This window comes from Ostrea edulis, chromosome 1 (genome assembly GCF_947568905.1).
Source record: "Ostrea edulis chromosome 1, xbOstEdul1.1, whole genome shotgun sequence".
Taxonomy (NCBI): Eukaryota; Metazoa; Mollusca; class Bivalvia; order Ostreida; family Ostreidae; genus Ostrea; species Ostrea edulis.
This window is the reverse complement of record NC_079164.1, coordinates 58,289,912-58,313,137: the sequence shown is the minus strand read 5'-3', so window position 1 is coordinate 58,313,137 and position 23,226 is coordinate 58,289,912. Positions and strand designations below refer to the sequence as shown.

The 23,226-nt window shown below is 34.8% G+C and overlaps 1 protein-coding gene across 4 annotated transcripts in view; it reads right to left on the bottom strand.

Moving 5' to 3' along the window:
- LOC125664627 (dynein axonemal heavy chain 10-like) overlaps positions 1-23,226 on the bottom strand; it is a 228,130-nt gene that overhangs the window by 13,762 nt on the left and 191,142 nt on the right. For all 4 annotated transcript variants that reach the window (XM_048897447.2, XM_056154597.1, XM_056154594.1 and 1 more), the window contains 8 exons: positions 22,343-22,616; positions 16,321-16,424; positions 13,441-13,596; positions 12,792-13,331; positions 12,255-12,560; positions 11,519-11,690; positions 11,069-11,412; positions 8,498-8,665 (listed from right to left, as the gene is read on the bottom strand). In XM_048897447.2, coding sequence (XP_048753404.2) covers positions 8,498-8,665; positions 11,069-11,412; positions 11,519-11,690; positions 12,255-12,560; positions 12,792-13,331; positions 13,441-13,596; positions 16,321-16,424; positions 22,343-22,616 — 2,064 coding nt within the window. The remainder of the gene's footprint in view (positions 1-8,497; positions 8,666-11,068; positions 11,413-11,518; positions 11,691-12,254; positions 12,561-12,791; positions 13,332-13,440; positions 13,597-16,320; positions 16,425-22,342; positions 22,617-23,226) is intronic.

Below are 23,226 nucleotides of genomic sequence, written 5' to 3'. Positions count from 1 at the left end.
AGATCTACAGACTGTTTGATTTCAACAGGACGGAGCTGCACCTCACACTTCTTTTGCTGTTTTACACTGGTTAGAGGAAACATTTGTGAACAGATTGATATCCTCTTAAATTTGAAAGTTAGGTTCAGCATTAATCACAATGAATCTAATGGATACATGTAGTTATATGATATAAACTTTTTTTATTTATCTATTTCCTGTGTTTGTTCAATTATAGATTCAAAATGTAAGTAATGGTTATCTTCTAGCATCTGAGTAATATTCACATTATCAAATAGATGGGTGGTCCTTCTGTCACGAGTGCGCGGAGCGCACGAGTGAGAGAAGGACCGCCCATCTCTTTGATAATGTGAATTTTACGAGGATGCTAGAAGATAACTGACTTATCACGTATTTCAAAAGCTTCTCATTTTACATTTATTGAACTATACATTCAATACAATGGTAGATTACCATATACCATCGTCGGACGATGCATGTGTATATAAAATTTAATAGGCTTTACCCGTAAAACAGCAAAACTAACTAAACGAAAATTGATTATCCCTGTCAGTATCAATCACATATTGGTGGCTTCATAAATAATTTTTCTTGAATTTAATTCTATACATGTATTTGTACAAATGTTTTAAGAAAACGTGTATAACACAAATATTAAAATAGGAAAAGGATTAAAGACTTGCATTAACAAACTCTTTATAAAATGAGAGAGAGAGAGAGAGAGAGAGAGAACTATTTAACATTACTGACTGGAAAAAAAACCCGGTCACAGGTATGTGTATATCTGTTACATAACAATTCCTGTCTGCTTGAACGCCCATCATCAATCAGCGCACGCTTTATCCGTAAAACAGCAAAACCAACTTAACGAAAACTGATTATCCCTGGCAGTATCTATCACATATTGGTAGCTGTATAACACAAATATTTTAGTGGGAAAAGGATTAAAGACTTGCATTAGCAAACTCTTTATAAAATGAGAGAGAGAGAGAGAGAGAGAGAGAGAGAGAGAGAGAGAGCTATTTAACATTACTGACTGCAAAAACGGTCACAGGTATGTGTATACATGTATTTGTTACATAACACTTCTCGTCTGTTTCAATGCCCCAGACATCGATCGGCGCATGCTTTACCCGTGAAACAGCAAAAGTAACTTCACAAAAACTGAATTATCCCTGTCTTGTTTCTGTTGTGTAATTCTGATGTTAGTACCGCCCATGCAATAACAAGGTGGGAGGAGCTCGTTTTATCACATATGCGATAAAAAACCCTGTTGATGATAACCAGATACAATACCTGAACAACAAAAGAAATTCACGGTAAATATGTGACAACATATATTATGAAACACCCTGTACTATTCATCTGCTTGTCAATCTATATTTGAGGTCAGTCTATTCATATCACACAAAGAAGACTTCCAGAATACTCTTTTGTTGTTACTGTTTCTGACCAATAGAATTCTTGTTATTCTAGCTAAACCTAGCTAGGTTCAGTCTTCTATTCTATTTATAGTTTTTAGGGTTGGTTAGTGCACATCTACCTTTGGGAATTTTACAACACCTATTTAGCTTATAACCATGAAAAAAATAAGATGGGGAGATATTTTAGAAATGGAAAAAGAAATTTCTGAAGAAACAAACAAAGAATTCAGTAAAACTGAAGTGTTAAATTATCTTATTTATGGGGTTGTCACTCACACTGAGAAATAAAGTTGTCAATTCTTTGTCATACCTGAGTAACTTTGTGACCTAAATTCAGACCAAATGTGATACTTTGCTGACCAAATTGTAAAGTATATTGATCAATCCAGCAGGCAATTGAAAACTCAACTGGTCTTTTGTAATTCGCTGTAAAATATATCCCTACCAAAGCCCCATCTCATTTTTTGTTATGGAAATAGAAAACTTAACATCATTTACACCAAACTCAGACATAACTGCATTTTGAATTATGATTTGTTTAGAAACAAGAGGCCCACAGGCCTTATCGGTCACCTGAGTACTATTGAAAAAGTATCACTACTCCCAAGGGCTATGAAATCTAGATAAAAAATTCTGTTCTGAATATTTAAGCTAAATTCCAATGTTCAGCAACAGTATAAAACAAGATGTGTTCTTAAAACTTCACTGCCCTCAAAAGTGCATAACTAATGAAAGGCTTTACATAATATAATAGGTGTATTAACATTAAAACATCAAAAGCTATGACTAATTTGGACTCATCCTAGAGTCAAAACCCTGGGTTGTAAAATTCACCATTTTTTGTACATCCTTTTCTGCTATTCCTAAGTATGCATATAAAATTTTCTACAATATTAGCAAACTTACACATAAATCCTATATACTAAGTTTGGCCCCACCCTGGAGTCAGCACCCCTACTCTGAGGATCATCAAATTTACAATTTTGGTAAAGTACTACCTGCTCTTTCTAAATATCCATTTAGTTTCCATTTAGTATCAATAGTACTAAAGAAGATGTTATCTACGTGTTTTACACATAAATACTATATAGTAAGTTTGGCTCCACCATGAGGTCAGAATCCATACCCCAGGGATCATGAAATTTACAATTCCTGTAGAGGCCTTCCTGCTCTACATCACCATGCATTTAGTTTTTCTTCAATATGTGCGGTTCTTGAGAAGAAGATTTTGAAAATTGGTCAATTTTGGGCAGTTTTTGCCCCGCCCCTAAGGCCCAACAGGTGCAGGAATCCTAAAATTTACAGTTTATGTCCCCCTTGTTCCAAAGATGCTTCATACCAAATTTGAAAAGATATTGGAATGATAGTTATCAAGAAGAAGTTAAAAATGTCTATTGCTCACACATTTAATAACTGACCAATTTGACCCCACCCTAATACCAAAACCCCTACCCCTGGGATCATCAAATTTACAATTTTTGTAAAGGACTATCTGTTCTTTCTAAATATCCATTTAGTTTCCATTTAGTATCAATAGTACTAAAGAAGATGTTATTTAAGTGTTTTACACATAAACACTATATAACAAGCTTGGCCCCGCCCTGGGGTCAGAACCTACCCCGGGAATCATGAAATTTACAATTTTGGTAGAGGCCTTCCTGCTCTCCATCACCATGCATTTAGTTTTTCTTACACGTGTGCGGTTCTTGAGAGGAAGATTTTTTTAAATTGGTCAATTTTGGGCAGTTTTTGCCCCACCCCTAAGGCCCCAGGGGTGCTGGAGTCCTGAAATTTACAATTTATGTCCCCCTTGTCCCAAAGATGATTGATACCAAATTTGAAAAGAATTGGACTGGTAGTTATCAAGAAGAAGTTAAAAATGTTCAATTGTTAATGCAGAACGACGACAGACGACGACAACCACTAAAGCACTAAAACATTTTTGAAAGTCCTAATTGTTCATGTGGTTTAACTGAGGACTCATATCTTTTTTTTCTTTGTATGTAACAAATATAATAATGCCAGAAGTCAATTATTTAGAAGTCTTTTACATTTTTCTCAATTATATATTATTGATACTCACTTACTTCTATGGGGAAACGAAGCTCAACATGTTGAAATAAACCAACATTTTTCCTCTGTTCAAAAGTTCATCAGAGATTCTGAAAGATTTATTGTTACTACTACCCAACACCATGCTTTATTCAAATAACTAACCTATAATACATGTATATTTATTCATTTATTTAATGTAACTAAGAAATGATTATGTCTATTTATAATATTAATTAGTATATTGACAGCTGTATTTAAGGTGAGAACCCTGCAAGTTGAAAGAACTTGTGTTCAAACTGTTTGTATATGCACTTATACAATAAGATATGTTAAAATCACATCAAATCATGTGCATTGAGGAAAAAGATGTGACCAATGTCATTGTTGTATATGATACAAAAGTAATGACTTATGCTGAAGTACCAGTCATGTAAGAAAGTGAACATACCCTTGTACTTAAAAAAAGCTAAAAAGCTATAAAACACTCATCTCTGATCCACTGTAAATTGTAGGAAAATATTAGATCCCTGGGTCAGAACAATGTGAACATTATGAAATAGATAATAATTCAAGTATTGTACTACAAAATTTCAAGGCTATCTGATAAGCCATATAGGAGGAAAAGTGTTCACAAGCTATTTTAAACCCTCCACCCCTCTTAGATTGACTAACTTTTAGGAAAATAATTGGATCCTCCTGTCCCAACAAGCACATCTGCAAATGGCAATGAAGCATTGTACAAAGTTTCAAGTCTGTTGCATATTAAGCCACATAGGATGAGAAGTGTTCACAAGCTATTTTACATCCTCCATCCCTCTTAGGTCCACTATAACTTTTAGGAAAATAATTGGATCTTCAGGTCCAGACGATATGCAAATATACAAATGGCAATGAAGCAGTTTCAAGTCTATGTGATAATCTATACAGGAGGAGAAGCATTCACAAGATTTGTGACAGACAAACAGAAAGTACAAAAACAACATGTCTTCCCCTGATAGAGGGGTCTAGACATAATAAGTTCCTAACTTGAATACTAGGGAAGGATTTTATAATTAGGTTAATTAGGTCTTTAACCAAGTCAATAAACTGTGAAATGTAGGTGCATGATCATGAATAATTTAGCTACATTGTTGTATTACTATGATAAAAGTTTTATTGAGTGTCACAGAACTCTTATCTACAGAAATAAGAACTTGGATATATAAACTAATAATTCATGCAATTTTTACAAGTCCAAGGGCCATAACTTCATGAAAAATCAACGGACCGAGACGAAATTCGAGCTTATCTGTAACTTGTTATGGCAAAGCAATGTACCAAATATCAAATGAATATCTGCAAGCACACCAAAAAAAAAAAAGTCCGGAAAACTGATAATTCATGCTATTTTTATGAGTCGAAGGGCCATAACTTATTGAAAAATCAATGGACTGAGACGAAATTCGAACTTGATCTGTAACGTCTTATCGCAAAGCAATGTACCAAATATCAAATATCTGCAAGAACAGAGAAAAAAAAGTGCAGAAAACTGAACTGATGGACAGAGCCAAACTAAAGTCCCTTTCGACTTTGCCAGTAGGGGACTAATTACAAGGTCAACGGTCATAGTATGAAATAAAAGGTCTTGCCATAGGAAATCTATACACAAAATATGAAAGGTCTGACATAAATGATTGATTGATGTTTTCCGCCACACTCAACAATTTTTCAGTCATATGATGGCGCCCAGTTTTTTATTGGTGGAAGAGAGAACCAAGATACAATGTACCTAGGAAGAGACCATCGACCTTCCGGAAGTAAACTGGGAAACTTTCTCCCTTACCGCCGCGAGCGGGATTCGAACCCGCGCCGACCAGAGGTGAGAGGCCGTGTGATTTTGAGCGCGATGCTCTAACCACTCGGCCACCCTGACATACATAGTTCAGAACATATTGTATAGGTCAGATTATCATTAAAAATAGATCAAACTTCCAGGTCAAGGTCACAAGATCACACACCACTGCATCACATGAAAGGTATTTCTGTAAAGAATGTATATATAAAATATAGAAGCCCTAGTTTAAAGCGGCATGGACATGATTTGAGCTGAAAATTTTCAAATTTTATTTTTCTATTTGCTTAACTAAGATATTTCTACTAATGGTCAACCAAAATTTGAATATCAGTCGTTGAGTTACAAGTGAGATACAACACTCACAATTCTTTGTTATGTAAACAAGGCTCATGCCATGTTTTTTTTTAACATATAGATCTCTCAACAAAAAACAGCATGTTTAAGGTAAGGTTTGCAACAACAGGGAAATAACTCTTGATATACCTCAGTGCACTTCGCAGTTTATGACGTCATAATGAAAAAATGCGTCACGTCATAGCTGAATCGAGGGAAAATGTCATAATATTTACTTGTTATCTACTACCGCTGTCAAGTGTCAAGCGGCGTATGTGTAACCCTCTATGACAAAATAATAATAATGTTTCTCAAATGATCATTTATAAATTATTTTCTTTGATATCATAAAAGTCTACAATTTTTTATATATACATATGTAGTATGCTCTACGGTTAATTTCTATTAAAATTATGTTGTGACCATGTAATCTCTGCGAATTTTGCTAGGGAAAGTATGTATTATTTTGATGCTGTTATAATCGATCATTGTTTGTGAATAGTATCCTCAAAGACAAGGTTCAACATTAACGAGGCTAGGAATTTTTATGACTTTCACAAGCATTTTTAAAAATAAACCTGACAATGCTCTCCAATTACATGCACTTCATATTTCAATGCTATGACATCTACTTGCGCTGATAGAGCGATTTATTGCATGAACTTTGAAATGTGGAAAATGCGACTGATATGATCATGTACATACAAGAATAAAAAGGGGGTTTTCTCTAGTACATCTTAAAATAGTCTTAATTTTGTCTGAGGAACATTTGCATAACGTCGACATAAAACAGATTTATTAGTGTCATTTTACTAACTTTATGTTTACCCCCCTCTAGATCCACCACTGACCAGCCTTTATATTGTCATGAAGGTTACAGTTGTATGTTCAACTGTGTAAGTAAACATCAAGCAATGGAACAAGGAGAGGGAAATTATTTCAAAGATGTAGTATATAAGACAGGTTCGGGCTAATGTAACACGGAATTTATGACGAAGCAGGACCGTGGAAAACCCGCCGGGATATTGAAAATATTGTATTGTACTGAATTAAAAAAAAAACCCAAAAAACTCAACGTCTTAATTTCTAATAAATGTGATACTACAATACTTGACAAATAAATATAAATATCATTTTTGGACTGGAATTGTATATTATTCATGAAAATGCTCAATGCAATCTTCAAAAGTTGTACAATTATAAAACAAAGTGACAAATCGCATAAATGAAATAATTCTTTTTAATGTTACCATGGAAACAAAGCCCGGTGGGTAGTAATTCTATATGCTTTCTTAAATATTTATGGTCCAAATATTATGTTTAAAGTAAATATTTTCTGACGTAGACCTTGTAAAGCTGCTCAATATGCATTTTTTGTTGCCATGGCAACCAATTAAAATTTTATTCAAGATGTAAAAAGTGCTATTTTTTGTGTTTTAAAATAAAAATTTTCTATCAATTAGTATAATCTTACAGATAATATACTCTTTTTAAAAATTCTACCAGCTTTTTACCCCATAAGTTTGCTGCGTGTAGTTTTTATGCCACTATTATTCCCTTTTGTACAAAGATCCCGAAAATGTAAAACATCACAAAAATAAGCCCATCTGGTCAAAAAATGACACGGGCGATTTTTTTTCAAAAAGTCAATTTTTAAAAGATAAATTCCTACTGAACATACTGATATGCAACATGACTTTGTTCGCTACATGTCAAAATGTCGCAAACCTTACCTTAAAACAAAATGGGATGTGACAAACACTGGAAACCATATATAATTATGTTCAGAATTAACTGTAAATTGAAAAAATCTGGTTTAAAGGAAACATTTACTAGTATATTCAACCTATGTAAACATGAACATGGCATGAGCCCTGTATTTCTCATGTACCTCAACAACTGACATTCAAATTTTTGCTGAACATTAGAAATACCTCAGTTAAACATTAAAAACGGAAAAATAAAATTTAAGAATTTTCAACTCAAATCGTGTCCATGTCCCTTTCAATAGTTCAAGAGATATTTTCAACGATTTTTCCTATATATCAGCATGTGACACTTTGATCCCCCATTGTGGCCCCAACCTATCCCTGGGGACCATGAATTGCACAAACTTGGATCTACTCTATGTCAGGAAGCTTTCATGTAAATTTCAACTTTTCTAACCCTGTGGTTTTTTAAAAAGAAGATTTTTATAGATTTTCTATATATATTCACATGTAAAATTTGATTCCCTATTGTGACCCCACTCTATACCCGGGGGCCATGATTTGAACAAACTTGAATCTGCACTATGTCAGGAAGCTTTCATATAAATTTGAACTTTCCTGGCCCAGTGGTTTTCGAGAAGAAGATTTTCAAATGACTCCACCCTATTTTTGCATTTTTTGATTATCTGATAAGATTTTAATAATTGGCCGATATTCAGGGCAGACCGATTTTCTGAGGGGCCGGTTTGGAGAAATTTCACTGTACATGTAAAATGTTTTAAATTATATGTAAAACATAAATACAATATTTGTTGATTGTATATATATTAATCATTTAATGTTACATAAAAATCTTTGCATGGATCTATTTTATAACTAGACACTAAATCCAATATATCAATGGAATATTTAATTGCTTCTAATAACGTGTGCAAAACATGTGGAAACTTTCTGTAAACTTTGCATAGTTTACAGGAGTGCCGTGAATACACCATAAAACACCCATAATCTTTCCATAAAGTTGTTGCAGTCCTTCTGCAAAGTCAACATGACTGTGAAATTTACAGAGGCTTTGTGAATTGATTGATATGTACATAATGTATGACATAATGGTTTACAAGATAACAATGTTTATGACATACCCAGCCATTATACTGCTTAAGACGCCTCTCAAAGTGGATCATCCAGTTTCCAAGGGATTTTAACGTGGCTGGAGCTAGTCTCCTCCATATGGCTGGGAGCTGTCCATTAAACAGGGCTCTGGACACTTCATCTAACTCACTGCTCATACCCACTTCTCCTGCCAGAGCCTGTGGAAAGAGATAATTTTTTTTCTTATTTCTTACAAAATTTACAAAAGAATGAGATGGCATTTCAGTGAAAATACTTTAGGTCAACAAGATAATCTGACCAACAATGCTGCAGCTGCCAAAACAATACTATACACATAAATACTTCTAGGTAACAAAAATGTATTTGTCAGTGTAAAGACACTTATAAACTTCTATATACAGTAAAACTTGAATATAGCAAACATGGATATAGCAAATTTACGGCTATAGCGAAGTTAAACCAATTTCCCCAGCAAATTCTTTATATATTCTATATGAAAATTATTTGTCTATAACGAACACAGATATAGTGAATTTACTCATATAATGAAGTAAATTCCTGTTCCCCTTGAATTAAATGTAAATGTAAAAATCAACTTTTATAATGAAAGTTGTTTTTTTTTATTCTTTTGAAACTTGTGACTTTTTAAATTTGTTTTCTTTTGTCACTTATTACAAATTTTCTGTTGTATTTTCAAAAAGGGTTTGGTTGATGCAAAACAATACTTTATAATATACAGTTTTGGAAATATATTGCAAGCATAATTGTTTATTATTTTAGTTTATTGAATTTCAATGGTGATTGCATTTATTTTATCGTACACTTTATTTGTGCTTATTTAAAACACTTAATTTATACAGTCTGAGATAGCAGTGTGGTAGGTTCATTTTATTCTTGCCCTGGCAATCTCTGATCATGGTCTTGAGTGAGTTTGAGGTCTTGAGTTTCCTTCTTCATTTTCTTGGAAGATATCTTTTTATAAACCAATGATTAAAATATTTAAACAAGAGGCCCACAGGCCTTATCGGTCACCTGAGAACTAGTTAAAAGTAAATTTCCTGTTCTGAATATCTAAGCTGAATTCTAATATTCAGCAACAGAATAAAACATACGATATGTTATTAAAACTTCAATGCCCTCAAAAGTGCATGATTTGCATAATATAATATATGTACAGTGCTCCCTCGATATATTGCCAACTTTTGTTCAAGACGAATTTTGGCAACAAAGTGGGGGTGGCATTAAAATGAACTCACCATTACAAACAATGCACTAAGCTGTCAAAAGAAATTCAATACCATCAAGTTATTTGGACTCCATTCTGTATAAACATTTAAATTATCTCAAGTTTAATTCAGCAATTATTAGTAATTAACATGACCACCTGAATACCACATTCACGACACATTTACCACAATTATACTATATTGTATTAGATTTATTTTATTGAAAAGAAGCCTTGTAACTTACAATGACAAAATAGGAATACTTTATGAATCAAATTTATTGATTAAATTTAAATGATAAAAGGGCATTGAAGGTTTCATTGTTTAGTGTTGACAAAAAATTAGTGTGTATTTTTCTTTTTAAACATTGAAATTCCTTTCAGAATATACATTGCTGTTTGGAAGAACAAGGGAAGTTTGAGCAATTTTTTTAAAGTATCAGGGACCTGTAAGGCCCCAGGGCCCCCTTGTTCCAAAGATGCTTCTTATTAAATTTGAAAAGAATTGGAATGGTAGTTATCAAGAAGTTGTTCAATTGCTTATGCATGATGAACGACAGCCAAAGACCAATAACAATAGGTCACCTGAGCGAATCAGGTGACCTAATAAAGATCATCTAGCTTAATAGAATCCTTCATTAGTACGAGTGTGGGACAGGACAATTCCACCGAGGGGACAAGATTTGCAGTCTTTACCGAGTCCTAGACAGCAAATCTTGTTCCAAAGGTGGAATTTCCCTATCCCAAACGAGTAAATAATGAAGGATTATTTTTCTCACATTTTACTCACAGTTTAGTGCATAAATTCAAGAGGTTTGAGAAAATTCAAAATTACCAAAATCCTCATTTGAAAAACTTAATTAGATAGCCAGAAAAAGCATAACCAAAAATGATTTACACTATAAGTGTAAACTAAAAAAACCTAAGGTTCTCCATCAGAAAGCTATATCAAAATGAAATTTAAAGAAAACAATACAAAATATTTTACTTCACCATGTAACATAAATCATAGAAAATATGACGTCACAATCAAATGACGTCGTAGCAGTGCGAGACAGAAAAATCTCACATGAGTAAAGTCGATCTCATACTGGTGATAATGTGAGAAAAAGTTTTCCTCATAGCAGCCAGTGAATCCTGATAAATGTACACTTGTGCAGGCACAAGCTGACTTTTCCTCTATAGCATCCAGTTTAACCTCATTTTTACATTTTCTACATGGACCTCAGGGTCAACACAATAATAAGAACTGAGCAAAAGCATTAAGTCTCCAAACTTCATTCATTTGGGAGACTTAATTATCTCTAATGCATAATAGGTATTGGATATTGAACATCAAAACAAATGGTTTTCTGAATTAGAAATGGTACTCTACTTTTTGCAATGTTTGGAGAGACCTCCTCATCCTGATGATGAGATTGTTAAATCTCTCCAGTTCCTGTAACAATACTACAGTGGTGGGGGAAATCTCAATGCCATATTTCTTCTTGATCTTGTCCATCTCATACTCTGGGGGCAGTTTGGCCAGTACATCTTTGGCAATCTTTCCGATGAAGTCCTCACGGCTAATTCCTGTGGAGGATTCCCCTGTCTGGGGCTGTAGCTCCACTAGGTGGGTCCACATGTCTCTGGCTGCAGCAGTATAGTAACCAATCTCAGCATTAGGGTGCAGACCAAATACCTCTGGGGTGTTAGCATGTGGCAAGGACTCAATGTAATCTGAAATTTTGAAAGAAGTCAATAGACATGATATTCTGTATATGAAGTCCATTTTGAATGCTGGATTATGAGAGGCTTCAAATCAACTGTAAACTCTGAAATTTACCTGTATAGTTATCTCTGGGTCCATCCTCTGGAATCTTGTAGTCCACTTCTTCATTGTGGTAAAAGTGGAATGGTTGGAAGGTGTCAAAGATGAAGTCTCCCATATACTCATCCATATAAGTCTTAAGGACTCGTCTGTCAAAGTCATCAATGGCTCGGCCTCCGTACATGACCTGCAGAAAACAGGAAATCATAACTCAGACCTAAAAAAAATCTTGTGAGAATATGAACTTCTAATGATTTCATTTAGGGCCGAAACTATTCACCGAAATATCGATACTGTTCAATATAAATGCTTGATTCAATGTTCGATTCATTGCCTCGATTTACAGTTCGATACGTTTAATACAAACAGGTTCAGTAAAATACATCAGTCTCGGCCTGTACATAATTATTTCTACCTGCATGAGGGACGAAATAGTGTCGAATAATGTTCAAACTGTTGTTTGCTTTGAGGTTGACGAAAATAATAATAAACTAATTATCAGTTTTAAACTACAGCGAACAGGCATCTCACTGTTTGGCAGTTTTGCTTTTAAAATTATGATTTTGAATCTTGATAATTAATTTCTTCTTCATTGTTATTATTGGTTTCTTCTGTAAATTGTATTGTATTGAAAGTATTGAATTGTGGCACAAGTATTGCAATATGTATCGTATCGTGAAGGGGGCGTATCGTTTCAGCCCTAATTTCATTATAATTTCTAGAACTTCACTATTTTAACATGAATTCTCACCTCCCCAATCAGATATTTCAAGCTAGCCCATGGAATCTTAGGATCTCCCTGTTCAAAGGCTTTTGTAAGGTAGGTATTAAGGATCTGTTGACATACTCTGAAGTCAGATTCATTGAAGTCATATGCAATGTTCCAACCAATCTTTCCATACTTTCTTCTCTCCTGTACCACAGCATGGAAGAAACCAAGCACAAAGACCAGAGATGGGAAGGCTCCATGTGGACACTCTGCTAAAGCCTGGGCAGAGATTTTGTGGTAAGTGCCTCTCAAGTTTAACTTCAAACCATTTGGAGGTTCCGTGACAACCTGTTGATGCACAAAAGGCAATCATTTTATTGAAATATCTCTTTCAAAACAAATGAATAAAAAAGAGCATGTGATTAGACCTTGATTATACCAGTACAAATGTATTGTGTACATAGATATGTACCAATTGAATTCTCTACAAGATAAACATGAAACTGTTCTTGTTTAATGTTGTAAGATTGCATTATTTTTACACAACTGTTAATTTTATTGCATTTGATGACTACATACCTTGAGTGACCTCTGTAAGATACCAATTGGGAAGCTCTCTGTGGGCTCTGTGGTCAACCAGAGCCTGAAATCAGGATGTGGTTTGGTCAACCTCTCCAATTCCTTCTCTAGCTCTCGCAGCCATTTCACCAACAGATGACAGTTCTGTAACATAAGCCACTGACCACGGGCAATTGCAGTCTCTAAATACTGTAACGCTAATTTCTCTTGACCTTGACCCATAGACAAAAACTTAAGCTTGTTGGATCCAAAGTCAATTCTTTCTGCAAGCTTCATTAGGTCACTAGCAGGATCTGAGCCAGGGCTAAGAATGAAGACAATAGGAGATACTGGTGTGCTCTGATCAAAGATGGACTCGAAGCTGATAATGGGAGGGTTAACATACTTCTCCCCCATACACTTGGTGACATACTCCTCTACAGCACGGTAGATTCTGTCTACACGGATACATCTAAGTAACATCAGCCTCTGGAAAGCTGAGAGGGAGTCCTCATACTTTAGTGGGAAAGAATCAGATTCGGGTGTGTCTGAATCAAACCACTGAAAGGCAAAAATAATGCTGAATATGTTTTTTTTTAATTTTTTTTTTTTTTTTTTTTAGAAAATATGTAGAATTCTGTTGCTGTACATTTTCTTAAAAGAGAATTACCTTTTTCCACACTTTTTCATTCCTTTCAATATCATCAATTAAGGAGCCAAACTTGTCTGGGAATTCCTCTGTGAGCCTAATGGCATCTTCCCATCCTGCCTCTGGGAACCAGGTATGTGGGCATTTACGGCGACTCTTCTCCAAAGCAATGTTACCCTGTAAAAAAGTTGAAGTATCCTTTCTTTTGAAAGTTATTATCATTGTGGAGTGCTATCAATATTTCACAAAAGAAATCTAACTTTTGAATACATCGATCTCAATATAAAGGCATTCTTCATCATTGTATTAATTAAATTCATGGACTGATATTTACAAGGAAAACAATAACTAATTCAGCAATTTGACTCCCAAAGCATCATGGCATGAAGGAACATAACAGAAGAGCATTACTTAAAACCCCATTGTGTGATAAAGGGGGGTGGGGGGGTGGTGGTGGTGGCTGCTACATGTACATATCTAGTTTGATGTTCATAGTGGTTGGTTGTCATAATGACTCGAGAAAATCTCACTAAGTCTATGGTAGAGGAAATAAACGGTACTGTGATTTTTGTTTTGTCTCGGCTACCAAACATCAGAAATTTAATCTAATAACTCATGTTTTTAGTACCAGGGTATTCACTTAGGACATTCTGAATCTTCAAATCAGGCAAATATTTTTGTATCAGAAATGATCATTAATTTGTATACAAAAGTTGCCCAAGTAAGCATAATTTTCGTTACTTTTTTTTCTGAGGAGTTCCGACATCTTATAGTTCTGATATCCCGTATGATGATCAATTTCTGATGAAAGGTTTAAGATATGAGCTTGAACGGATGGATGGATGGACAGACATGACTATATGCTCACCTGAAAAATTTCTGGGAGCGCAAGAATTGAAATTAAAATGTACCTGACAACACTCTTTGCTATCATGTCTTGTAAAGGGCAAGAGGAATTGCCAATTGTTTTTTAAGAAATTTGACAGAAATACAAGAGGCCAACTGTAGGCCTTATTGGTCACACAAGTATTAGATTATCACTAGCCCCAAGGGATATCAAATTAAAAAAAAAAATTCCTGTTCTGCATATCTAAGCTAAATTTTAATATTCAGCAACAGTATAAAACAAGATGTGTTCTTAAAAAACTAATATGTCCCCGAAAGTGACTTTACTGATGAAAAACTTGACATAATACACGTAACATTATGACCACATCCTACCCCCCGGGGACCATGAATTGCACAAACTTGGATCTACTCTATGTCAGGAGGCTTTCATACTTTCATGTAAATTTGAACTTTTCTGGCCCAGTGGTTTTTGAGAAGAAGGTTTGTGTGTGTGTATGTATGTGTGTGTGTGTGTGTGTTTGCTAACCCCCCTCCCCCCCAAAATCCACCACTGAAAGATTATCTCCTCTTTGAAGGGGGCATGGCTCCTTCTTTTAAACATTTGAGAAGACTTTTAAAGATTTCCCCTACATATTCGCATGTACAACTTTGTTTCCCTATTGTGGCCCCACCCTAGCCCCAGGGACCACGAGTTGAACAAACTTGAATCTGCACTTTAACAGGAAGCTTTCATGTAAATTTCCACTTTATTAGCCCAGTGGTTCTTGAGAAGATTTTAAATGACCTCACAATATTTTTGCATTTTCACAATTATTTCCCCTATGAAGGGGACATAGCCCCTTCTTTTGAACAACCTTGAATCCCCTACATCCAAGGATGATTTGTATCAAGTTTGATTCATATTAGCCAAGTGGTTCTGGAGAAGGTGAAAATATGAAAAGCTTTCAACAACGACAAAGATAAACAAGAGGCCTAAGGGCCACATCGCTCACCTGAGTAACCTTGGCTCATATTTAAAGATTTTCCCTATATATTTGGTTGCAAAACTCTGATCCCTCCCTTGTGATCCCATCCTATCCCTGGGGAGGCCATGATTTTAACAAACTGAAATCTGAAATATGTCAGAAAGCTTTCATGTAAATATCAGCTTTTCTGGCTCAGTGGTTCTTGAGAAGATTTTAAAGATTTTCCTTATATATTTGTATGTAAAACTTTGATCCCCTATTGTGGCCCCATCCACCCCCCGGGGGCCATGATTTGAACAAACTTGAATCTGCACTATGTCAGGAAGCTTTCATGTAAATTTCAACTTAAAGTTTCTGGCTCAGTGGTTCTTAAGAAGATTTTTAAAGATTTATCCTATATATTAGTATGTAAAATTTGATCCCTTATTGTGGCCCCATCCAACCCCCGGGGGCCATGATTTGAACAAACTTGAATTTGCACTATGTCAGGAAGCTTTCATGTAAATTTCAGCTTTTCTGTCTCAGTGGTTCTTGAGAAGATTTTTAAAGATTTATCCTATATACTAGTATGTAAAACTTTGATCCCTTATTGTGGCCCCATCCAGCCCCCGGGGGCCATGATTTGAACAAACTTGAATCTGCACTATGTCAGGAAGCTTTCATGTAAATTTCAGCTTTTCTGGCCCAGTGGTTCTTGAGAAGAAGATTTTTAAATGACCCCACCCTATTTTTGCATTTTTGTGATTATCTTCCCTTTGAAAGGGACATGGCCCTTCATTTGAACAAACTTGAAAGCCCTTCATCCAAGGATGCTTTGTGGCAAGTTTGGTTGAAAATGGCTCAGTGGTTCTTGAGAAGAAGTCGAAAATGTGAAAAGTTTACGCCGCCGCCGACAGACAATGGACAAATTTTGATCAGAAAAGCTCACTTGAGCCTTTGGCTCAGGTGAGCTATAAATGCTCACTTGAGCCTCTAGTTATTAAAACATCAGTGGTATGCTGTACAAACAAATAACTAGGTATATCAATACTGAAATATACCTTGAAGCATATTATTGACATAGAAATAGTTAACCATGTCTCTGTACCTTGATGAAGAAATCGAGCTCATCCTGAGACACATGGCTCAGATCTTGTTCCAGCTTGATGGTAATTTGGAAAGAGAACAGCAGTTTGTGTTTTTCAAATATACCTGGGGAAAATAGGAATTTTCAAATATTTAGTATTTTAAGAAACGAAAAAAATAGTGCAGGAAATATTGTTGCAATCCACTGGTTAAAAGCGATATCCCTCTCTACTTTGATGGGAAAAAAATGAAATTTTGCACATGTATCATAACCTAGATTCCTTATTACAAGTATTCTATGTATGTAATCAATACAGGGCTACAAATGGAGTTTTACGAAGAGGCTTACTTTTATAATCGACGACTGACTTTTACAATTTAAAGGGATCAACTCCAACTACAGAAATTGGACCGAAATGAGTATATAGACTGCTTCAGTAAAAACACCAAAACCGACAATTATGTTTATTACAAGAGTATTGTAAACTCTTTAGCAACTCTTATTCTTTCTACATTTGTTCAACACTTTCACAATGCACTACTCGTTTTCATATTTCATGAAGCTAAAATCAATATTCAAATGTACATGTAATTTATTAACTGCGAATGACGAGCTGAGAAATGCATGAAGGGACCCAGAAAATTGCCATAAAAAGAGTGTTTTTAAGCTTTATTGTATATCATAAGTTTATACGTACCACAGGGCACTCCTTGTAAGCAGACGACCTCAAGTTATCCTGACATTTCTAAATAATGTGTCATCAGCCCTGAGAGCTTAAATGTTCTCTATACCTCAAATCTTATGATTCTGGCTCCCCAAGGAACAAAGCAACCCCTACCCACCCACACACATACTTTTGGATGGCAGCTCTATACTAGACCAAAAAGTCAAGGGGTAGGCTTGTCGAGATATATTTTTCCCTCTCATTTTGAGAAGAAAAAAATGCTACATCCTTGTTTCCCTCTCTTTCGTGTTGAATATCTAGGTTTAAATGTAAATACAACCAATAAGTGATGTGTAATTGTATACATGTATATACAGTTTGTGGTAATGACTCATGAAAATTGGCCCCCATGAAAATCGATTACTCCCTAGTATATTCTATACATTATCGATATAAACATTTGACACATGCTTGTCCTTCAGAAATGCCATACCCCGTGGATATCCGGGTTAGAATAGGTCCTCTGCAATACCCCTTGCTTGCCGCAAGAGGCGACTAAATAGGGCGATCCTTCGGATAATATCGGAAAACCCGAGGTCCCGTGTCACAACAGATGTGGCATGATAAAAATCCATCCCTGCTCAAAGGTCGTAAGTGCCGAGCATATGCGTACATTTTGCAGCCCTTCAACGGCAATAGTGACGTCTCCATATGATTGATCGGTTGCTTTTACGTCCCTTCCTGGATTTTTCACTCATATTAAGAGGTCACCATCTGTAGGTGAAGTACCACAAATGTAGACCCGGCCTATGTTTAGCGCTCAGCGCAGTAGTAGTGAGGGTTCTTTATTGTGCCAACGCATGCCGCTGCACGGGACCTCCGTTTTTAAGGTCATACCTGAAGGACTCGTGATTTTCACTTCTAAATGCTGAGCGTTTGGCGAAGGAGCAATCACTACTTATTCTAACGCCTTAGGTTTGCCATAAGAGTGAAAAATTCTTGAGAGGGACGTTAAACAACATTAAATCTATCAATCTTAGGCTTGACACGGTCATGGCACGAGTGGGGCTCAAACTCATAACCTCCCGGTTACGAAGCAAACTCTCTACTACTGAGCTGAGTGAAAAATTATCGAGTGGGACGTTAAACAATATATACAACAACTGAATGTGGTAAAGTCTTTGAATTTTGCAAATACCACTTCCAAATTTTTCATATTTGGAGTTGGCCCCTTTAAACTGTAAAAGTCAGCCGTTGATTGTAAAAGTAAGCCTCTTTGTAAAACTCCAATAAGCACTCATCTACTCACCAATGTGAGTAAAGAACAAAGTACATTATTGGCTGTATATGGCCCAGCAAATTGATCATTTTTCAACTATGGTATTTTGTGTTTATCTATAAGAGGACCAAAGCTAAAATCAACCAAACTTCCGCCAGAGCTCGTTTGCTCACAAACCCAACTCTTCCAGTTAGGCATTATGGGATAGCGATTTCTTAGACTGCGTATACTGTGTGACGTCACTGTAGAATGACGAAAAAACATAACGTCAAACGTAAACAACTTTCAAAACAAGAACGTAACATCAAGTTCATTACTTTACACAATAACTTGAACAGAGTCTCCCTACTTTTTAAAGGACACATGACACAAAAAATTATTTGTCTGTAATCATTGTCTTTGTAATCCTTAAGTCAGATTCTCACACTGAATCTGTTAAACAAGCATCTGATAACAAGGCACAGCTGGAAATAGTAATCTGTAAACACCAGCCGAAGCAGTTCTCCGAGCAGTGCCGACAGTTAATGAGATAAGAGTCACGTGTGTGTTATATACGTCAGAGGTGAGCTTCTTGGAAATTCTCACCGTAACGTATTCAATACAATGGCTGAAGACTTATCAGAACTCTGATTTATTTAAGAAATAACAAAATTCAATTGCAGTAAAATATTATTGGAAATCATGTAATAAACTTAAACTTTGATATTCACATTTGCAGCAGATTTAGGTTGTTGATCCTCCTTCCCCCCAAGCTCTAAATTGCTAAACATATATAAATATGTACCAGTATGTATATCATGTATATATTGAAAAAAAAATCAACAAAAATTCCGTATATGTCTAATGAATTGACATCATGGCATTCTGAACCCCTTATCTATAAAAATGTATGTCACATATAAATAATGTAAGAAACCTACCATAAAATGAATGTAGGAAAAAAAGTCACGGGAAAAAAGTCACGGATGAAAAATCACAGGAAAATAAGTCACAGGAAAAACAGTCACAATATATATTTTGTATAAAAATCACATAGATGTATGAAAAAAAGTCACAATATATATTATATTATATGTATAGGGGAAAATTCATAGTATATATTTTGATAGAAAAGGGTCACATATACAAAGAAAGGGGGAGAAAGTCACAGTATATATATTTTGAAAGAAAACTACATATATATATATATATATATATATATATATATATATATATAAAGTCAATTATTATATAAGGAGAAAAGTTCTACTTAAATTTGATTCAAAGTTAGAAGATTCCATGGTTTTTTTAATAGTTTGCAACAAACAAATAACCCCAATAAAAATTAACTTTTAAGTATTTACAACAGTTGTTGAAGGGACTGTTGAGATTAATTAGTGGCTTCACAAGGCACCTTTCCCCTTTTCTAGACAGTGTATTCCCTGTATAAGTAGACAAAATGGCATCAGTTTACAATCTTTGAAGCCATACATAGGATGAAGGAAAAAATATGTTTGGTTTTTTTTTTTAGCAAATGTTAACTATTCATCGGTGCTTTATTTTTTCTACGTATGGTCAAAGTCACTCTTTATAAATATTGTGACTTTTTTTTTCTTAGTATAGGCAAAAGCAATCAAAAATTTTGAACAAAAGAAATTGTGACTTTTTTTGCTAGGTGTGGTCATAGACACTCTTTATACATATTGTGACTTTTTTTCCTGTGACTTACTTTCCAGTGACTTTTTTTCCTACCCAGATTGTGACTTTTTTTCCCTGTGACTTTTTCCCCGTTTACCCATATGACAGGGATTATAAAAAATGATCTTTGTTTTCTTTTGGTAACAATTTTCTCTAGCAAATTGTACCCCCTCCCCAAATTTAAATTTGAATCCTGATACAAAATACGAATAGTAAAAAGCAGTTAACTTGCAGCACATATGTAATCATATTGTAAAAAAAAATTAGTTTTTTTTACCTGAAGTTTTTGTTGCTTTCTATATGCACCATACCCAGATGGGTTTTTTCTCTCAGTATTTGATTAAGTTGAATATTCACCTTGGGTAGGCCACTCAGCATCGGGTACAGCATCATCTTTTAACTGAGCATGAGCATTATCATAACCTAATTCAGCTAACCGGGGTGGGTAACGAGAATACTGATCTGGCGTAAAGTGTTTCTCACATATTTTACTGTATTTGGTTAATGTAAGGTCTCTTCTACGACAGTAATGTACCCATGCTTTTTGAAGACCTGCATCTTTGGGGAAGCGAAAAAATGACACATTTTTGTCCACTTTTGAAGAGGTTGAACAATTATAAACAGCACAATACGGCATCCTTACAAACTATATGACTACAGTGTAACTCTTTAGATACAAAGAAATATGAGTGTGCATGTTCTTTGTTTATGATAGCATTTAACCCATTACTGGTAATTAGGGAAACTGTTTGTCTTTGATCAGTGATAAGAAAGATTTATAGTATCTCTTCTGTAGAAGCATATAGCATCTCTGTGCTGTAGCTCATCTCTGACGTCACCCCGACTGTTTCCGATCTCTGGGGTTTAGAATATGCATATTGAGGTCATGCTGCTTATCAGTACAGTGTTACAGCTTTAGCTGTGAAACGGATGCGTGTTTAACAGATTCAGTGTGAGAATCTGACTTATGGATTATAAAGACAATGATTGCAGATAAATAATTTTTTGTGTCATGTGTCCTTTAATGTTATTTTGATCATTTTATGTTTAAAATAAAATCCATACTTTTATATTAATGCTCTTAATGTCAATATCTTTAAACTTTTAACTATGAACTACTTCTTTAGTGTTATTTGCCTGCGTGATAATCGCGGACTCACAATATACAAATCTGTATAGGAGAGGTCTATTCGTAGGTGACGTAATGAGGCCTCGATATGGAGTTTGAAAATCAACTAGTAATAAAATGACGTAATATTTGATAGTGACATCACAAAGCCATGCCAAATGGCTGACATTTGGCGAAATCTATTTATTTTTAATGTAATATCAGTAAACTTAAATTAAATATTTTCACATATAATAACCGCTTTCAAATTCTGTATATAATAAGAACCTAAAGATCTTCCTTCATTATTAAATTTGTGGCAGTCATTGCGTGTGAAAGCTAATTATTTCTATAAACAATGAATCTGGAAATAAAATTGCAACATTATCGTTTACATTATATTTATTTGGAAATTAATGCAGACCAGCTCATTTCTGAGCAATTCTCAATTCTACAGACCAGCTCAATGATCGTTTATAATCGAAAATCGATCTATTATCTTATTCTTAGTGATAATCGATTATCTATTTCAATAATCGATTTTTCAAAATGTGTTAACATACATGTGTGTATTCTGCAGATTTTTTCCAATTCCAGTTTGAATTTTCTTTCTGATCTTTTGGGTTAAAAAACTAAGAGGTTTTTCATAACTGCAAAGGTAAGCATTTAGGAATTTTTATGAGGAAACTGGATGGAAATTAAATAGGTCACATTTTGGTAAAAGTATCAGTATTTGTCAATAAACAAGATGTATATTTTTACTTCTTAAAATTCTTAAATTGCTTCATTGAAGTATGCACATGTTTGGGCCCGAACTCTGTGATTAGGGCTTAGCACCTGTGGAAGTATGAGCTTCTGAAAATGTGTGGGGGCTCCTAAATGTTGCCATTTCAGTAGCCCAAATGGCTATTGAACTTATTTGCAACCCTGTAATATATGAATTTTTAAAAGCAAAAAAAACTTTAAAGGATTGCCAGGATTTTTTAGATTCCTAGAAATGTAATTTCATGGATAATATGGTTTCTGAACACTAAAATGCTGTATGAATTGTGCATTTCGTTGAGGTTTTAAATTTGTTAGATAAGTATACCAAAGAAAATAGAGCTCCCATGAAATATAACAATTCCACAGAACAAATTTCTTCAGAATATAGTACTCATGATTATACTTTCATGAATTGACGATGAATGGTGACTTCACCAAATTAAGTACTTGCATAAGGAATCTTCAGAAGTTATATTCTATTTCAAGGTGATTTTAAGGATGTATAGGTTCTGTACAGTTTGTGTTAGAACCTTTTCGGCGTGATCCTCACCTGTGCACCCATAGTTGTACATATTGTGAGTTAGAGTGTCCATGATGTTTTTCAACCTCTTCTGTAGAATGGCATCTGGCATGGACTTCTTCAAGGAGAGTTCAAACACCCCTAAATAAGCATCCAAGCTGTACTGGTACATTGTGTTGATAGTAGACAGATCTGCTAGGATGAAGAAAAGAATTGCTCCTCTACGAGCTGCAGGTCTATAACCATCTCGAAGTTTGTCAATATCAATGGCCGTCTTGGCTCCCAACTTCAATTTCTCTGATACCTGAAAGTTTTCAACTTCAAATTTAAATAAATGAAATATACTGGAATAATGAGTATCATAAACAAGTTTTAATTCACAAAATCTTTATTTTTGAGTTCACTTGTGAGGTTGCCTTGACATGAAAATTAGGCTCTTGTGAATACAAGACTGTATATAGAAACCATCCAACGGAGAATGGAAAAAAGGTCACATATGACAGGTGGTATCTTAATACGGGTTGCTTATTTTCTGCAGTAAACGCATTTCGCAAATAATATGCAAAAATAGTTTGTACAATGGAGAAATTAACTGTACTTGTATTTGGAATATCAAGCATGGTTTTAGTAGTTGTAAAATAAAATTAACAAGGAAAAGTATCTCATATTTTCAGATAGGCCTATATACAATACATGAAGGTCACTTGGGTTTACTCGGTGACCTAAAAATCTGTAAAACAACTAATAAAACAAGATGTACTGTGAGCAATGCTAACTAAGAATACCCCCCCCCTTACCCCAATCTCCTAAAGGGTGTTGTTAATAGGTATAAATTACCTCTTTCTTGAGTGTAAAAATATGGTATGCCTTTGTAGAAGAAAATGGAAGATATAGTCCGAACACAAATCTATGGC